This window comes from Myotis davidii, unplaced genomic scaffold (genome assembly GCF_000327345.1).
Source record: "Myotis davidii unplaced genomic scaffold, ASM32734v1 scaffold242, whole genome shotgun sequence".
Taxonomy (NCBI): domain Eukaryota; kingdom Metazoa; phylum Chordata; class Mammalia; order Chiroptera; family Vespertilionidae; genus Myotis; species Myotis davidii.
Genome location: NW_006295821.1, coordinates 3212239 through 3217918, shown reverse-complemented (window position 1 = coordinate 3217918; position 5680 = coordinate 3212239). Strand labels below are relative to the sequence as shown.

The 5680-nt window shown below is 38.2% G+C and overlaps 1 protein-coding gene across 1 annotated transcript in view; it reads left to right on the top strand.

The window, feature by feature from the left end:
- The window catches only part of MYO16 (myosin XVI), a 439204-nt gene that overhangs the window by 147609 nt on the left and 285915 nt on the right, over positions 1–5680 (top strand). Inside the window, exon 14 of the mRNA XM_006770695.2 lies at positions 924–1029. Within this exon, the coding sequence (XP_006770758.1) occupies positions 924–1029 (106 nt within the window). The remainder of the gene's footprint in view (positions 1–923; positions 1030–5680) is intronic.

Genomic DNA, 5680 nt, shown 5'->3' with positions numbered 1-5680 from the left:
ATATATATATATATGCATTTATATTTATATTTTAAATTTTTTGATTCAGAGTTGAAAGACTAAGATATAAAAGTATTCTATCTGGATGTACTAAAAACTTTATTTTATATCAAACCACTTTGGTATGGCAATTATTATATTAGAATTTTAATACTAAATTGTCTAATTTCAGGAGTATAGTACAGTAATTATTTATAGGAATTAGGTAAGGTGTCAAGTATGCCTGGGAAATATCATTAAAAATAACAAGTTGGTCCGTGCTTGTTTCTAGGTTGAAGGACAATGGGAAACTTGGGCTGTCCAAACTGACAGCAGCCTCAAGAGAAAATAGGCCATGTTAGGGTCTGCTGAGCGTCTGTGCTTTGCTCACCTCTGTTATCTTAGCAACTTAGTTTTAGCAGCTGCACACTTTAAATTCATTCAGAAGAAAAGAGAAGGAAAGCTCAGAAAGATGGAAGATGTAATGTCTTGTCGGGAAGGCGCAGGAAGGTTTCACAAAGCCAGGCCGGGCGACTCTAGGACGAGATGCACGCACCTCCAGGGCAGAGGACTATCACCTGGCTCCACCTCACTACTGTCATTTACAAGCTGAGGGCCAGTTGACGGTGGCTCTTTCCACCTCACACCTTCCTCCTGTAACTCACCTAAGATACATGTTCCTACACTGTAAGGTATTGGATGGCAGAGGTTGCAGCCTATTCATTTGTCCTGCATCTAGACCCCATAGGGCACCTGACATAGGCGATATTCACTATGATTTGAATGAATGAATCAAATTAAAGAGTAAAAAAGATACCATAAATTCATTGAAAGTTATGTTGTACCCTACTGTCACCATGCTGGAGAATTATCTGTGGTTGTTAATTTTTCACTACCGTTCCCCAAAACAGTAAACTTGTGTTTTTTTCTCTGTTTTCTTTCAGTGGGGAAAGAGGGTCTGGAAAGACCGAAGCCAGCAAACAAATAATTAGGCACCTAACCTGTAGGTCGGGCACCAGCAGACCTATCTTTGATTCCAAATTCAAACACGTAAGTTTCTTATTTGGCTTGGAAAATATGCTGTGCCAAGAAAAATGTCATTTAAAAATACAGGGTGACACCATAATACACCATAATACGCATAATACACTATACGTTTGACCATAAGTGGGACAAAATTTGTGGAAATAAAGAAAAAGAAAAGTTTGGGGCTTGGTATAAATGAATATTGTTCAAGTGAACTTGTATTTTTTTGGATATATTTTAAAAGGTTTCAAACATGCTTTCTTCATATTTGCTCAGAACAGTTGGACTGAAAACATGTAATTTAGTTAGAGGTTGTTGTTCACCTAGAAAGTGCCCCTTCGGTGTGTAGATGCCTTTGGCAGGGTTGACCCGATAAGCAAAACTTGTGGACGATAAATGAAAACTGATAATAAAGTTTCAATGTGCGTGAGAGAATTGACAACAGGAAACCTTATGGGCATTGATAACTAGAAAGTAAATCTTCAACCCCAGGCCCAAGACACATGAATTTTATATGCCAAAGATTATGTTCAATCCCTCACATATGTAACAGGAATATAAGTTTTGTAAAAAATAAATCAACATGCTCTGTATGACATGCAAGAAAATAATGTCCCTATGTGCTGTATCATTTCCTTGATTGAAAAAACACTTTAGCGCTCTCTCTCTCTCTCTCTTACACACACACACACAGACACACACACCTTCTTCCTTTAGGGGTGTCTCTTTGCTTTCTTTCTCCTAAACTCCAAGGGCCATTCTTTTGCCTCTATAACTTGTTTTCTGAGCTCACAGAGCCCAGCTGGCTCTCTTCTGCCTCTGCAACTTTCTAAATAAACATTTTCTTGCATATGAAGAGAAAAACAAAAACACTTGATACACACCATAGGCCATGCTGTAGCAGCACACACATTCTTGGAGAGAATTTCTAAGCGAGGTGTTGCAGGTGTAATAACTCGGTCTCAAGTTTACACAGCGTGCCCCTCCAGAGTCCCCCCACACAGCTGCACCGCTAGCATCTTTGCAGAATGAGACCTGCGTTTCGTTCAGTAATTGTATACTTGACAGTGTCCGATTACATTGGAATAAAAGCGGCCGCTATTATCATAGGCCATTCCCTAAAACAGTGCCATGTAACGGTTCCCACATTGAAAACCTAGAAATGTGTTTCGCAGTGAGTATTGTGCTGTTGGTGTTCAGTTTGGTTTCACTCACCCCTTTACCTCGTGCTGCAGGGCAGAGTTATTTCTGCCAGGTAGTGTTTACCTGGGGATATTCTGGAGACGTAGTATTGGATCCTCATTTAGAAATGAGAGGAACTTACATTAATTGGTAGGTTAGTGTTATTTCCTTATATTTTCTACTTTTGAATAAGAAGTCCTTCAAAAGTTAAATATGCTTTTATGGATTCCCAAGCATATGCCTGATCCTGGAGATTTTTCTCATTATGAAGAATATATAATAAATCAATACTGCAGTGTATCCATAGTATCACGTGTTCATTAAAAACTTTACTTCATAGCCATTTACAAAGCTCGGCCTATAAATTGAGCACCTGCATAATTCTACAGCACAGCTCAAAATAATTTAACATTTCAGGGAAGAGCATAAATTATCTTTTTTATTCAGATCTTGCAGTATGCTGACTACTGACATTTAAGGATTAGAGAATTTATAAAACAACACAGTTATGAAATAGTCGTGAGTTAACTAATAGAATAGCAGGATCCACTGGCTTAATTATCATGACAAGAAACAATAGTCTCCACTGTAAATTATAGACGTAAGCAATCATTTATTAAAATGATCCTTTGAGAAAGAGCAGGCTACGTAATTTCTAAAATGCATTCTAGATTACTTTATGCAAATTGGCTTTGCTTTTTAGCTTAAGTGAATGCATTCCAAATTGAATATCTTTGGACAAGATAGATCTAACTCTTCCAAAATTAATTAGAATCTTGGAATCAATATTATACTATCAATGGAAATTTTACATAAGACGATTTCTAATTCATTTTTGTTTTGTATTCATTTCTCATGGCAAATTAAAGATGTCATAAATAAGTGATTTCTAATCTCATCAAATAATATTTCCCAGGTTTGAGTATGGCTTAAAGTTCATGTCCATTATGCTTTTTTTGCTCTTCCTTTAAGTTATCTGCATGAATATTATTCAGTATCCAAAACATCAGCACATTTTTTGCACAATGTCCAAGTGTATATCTGGAAATCACATGCAAGCATTGGCTACATTTATGAATCAGTGGTAAATTTTTATAACATCACAGGAGTTCAGTGAAATTACATACATTTAAGTGAAGAGCTGCATGAAAGGAAAATCTGATTAAGGAGATGAGTAGAAAAGAACATCCTTGAAATATGGAGCAATTTAGTAGAAAGCTTGATGCGCAGTACAGAATGGGATGCGTTGGATGGCTCTGAAAGGAGCGAAGCCACTAAGTGGGCTGAATTAGGGAGCGAGTCCAGCCAGATTAGATGGTGAGACATCCCTCTGAGGTACCACGCCAGCAGACACGGGGCATGAGGCTGCCACGAGGGATGTGTACAACTGACATACACAGGGTGTCTTCCATTAGCAAATACTGGGCGAGTCTAGCCCAAACAGTTTTGCCCTGCTTCTTGGCATAGTGTGAAACAAAAAATGTCTTTGAAGGTTATTCTTATCAGCAGTTACCAGATACAGAGTGAAAGAGTGGTAGGGACCTTTAAGGAAAGAATATTAGGATGGTCTTCTGCAGAGAATTGTGTGGAGGCTGAGGAATGGAGAACCTTTTCCTTGTGGTTTACATCAAAGGCATAATTAAGGTTTTGCAAATTAAAGATTATAATATGGAGTGTGTGTGTGTGTGTGTGGGGGGGGGGGAAATGAATGGGCTTGGGAGGAAGCTGCCATTTGTATGTTTCATGCTGCCATGGTGAATAGTGCCCTCCATGAAGAGGGTGCAGAGAGGAAGAGAGATTTACTTGCTCTCGGGAAGGTGAGGGAGAGGCAAGCATTGAGCTCCAGAGGAGGCGTTAGTCATTTTAGGGAGGCACCGCATGTACTGTTTAGGGATACACAGCTGTGATATTTCTGGATTTTAGCCTAACACTCCAGTGGCCCCATCTTAAAAGTCTGCTTAGGTTTATGTTCTGCCTCGGCAATGGGCTTCTGACTGTGCTTTACACAGTGGGCAGGGGGGTTTGAATCCTGTCACCATTGTTGTTGCTTTTGTTTCCCTGTATAATTTCAAAACAGATAAGCTCACTGTAGAAGGCTGCTGCTTAGAATCCCTGTGTTTCAGTTTGATACTGTGGAAGCAGGGGATTTTCCATGGTTTATTGGAACATAAAAGTCATGCTTTTGGGGGGAGTGAAAATTGCCTGAAGCTTTTCAGTAATTCTGAAACAATAGAGTTTCAACTTTAAGAAACATTAGATTTTAGTCAAATGATTTAGACACTTATTGAGTGACTGCTTTTACAGAGCAGAATTAGAGTGTCAAATTGACTAAGCCATTATTTTGTATTGAGGGGGCCACAGATTTTTTTTATTTTTAGAAAACACAGTAGGTTAACTACTACCATAATAATAGTGCATAACTTTTAATGGCATAATTATTTAAACTTTTATGGGAAAATAATACTATACAATGGAAATAGGAAAAAGTCATGCTAATCAAATGAGTCAGTAAGTACTAAAGAAATATATACTTACTTCCCTTTGCCTACATTTTTTAATTTAAAGTTTTATTACTGTACATCACTCTCATTATTTTGTCTCAAAGGCAAATTGAATGGTGGACTATTTTTTTTTCTAGTATTTCTCTTAACACATTTGTTTGGTGCCACCTATTGGTCAAGTGGCTAATTTTAGATAAAAACCACGGGTTATTTTGAATTTAGAATACATAATGAGAGAATGCCATGTGAGTATTTATATTTTGTTTAATGGTTTTAGTTTTATGCTTTGTATGTACTGTTTACTGTTATGCTAGGAGTCATAACCCTATGATGCAGTGATTGAACACATTAATTCCACAGAGAGATTGTATTGCAATCTCAGCTCCACTATTTAAAAGTTCTGAACTTTGGGAAACTTACTTAATTTCTCAATTTTCTTTTCTGTAAAATAGACACACTACTTGTGAGGACTAAAAGGAAATATATGTATACACGTACACATATATCCACACATACATGTATACTCATATATGTATATGTAAAACTTTACATATCCTATCTAATAAAAGAGAAACATAGTAATTAGCATACGACCGCTACCCTTCCCATTGGCTAATCAGGGCAATATGCAAATTAACTGCCAGCCAAGGTGGCGGCCGGTAGCCAGGCAGCTTGAAACTAACATGAGGCTTGCTTGCTTCAATGATGGAGGACTCCAACGTTCCCCGCCTGCCGCTGCAGGCCTCTGACCTGCAACTCTAAGCAACTATGTAACAAATATAGAAGTTAACAAAACCCCAGAAACCCGCTTTAGTCCGCCGGGCTTCAGCCAGCAGGATCGCAACATTGTAAACAAAGGCCAGAAACCTACTTTCAGCAGTGGAGGTCTAAGAGCTGGAGCCAAGCCTCAAAGCTAAAGTTGGCTCAGAATAAAAAAAAGAAAAAGAAAAAAAGGAGCGGTTGGGAGCTTCAGTCCCCTCCAGCCTCACCCA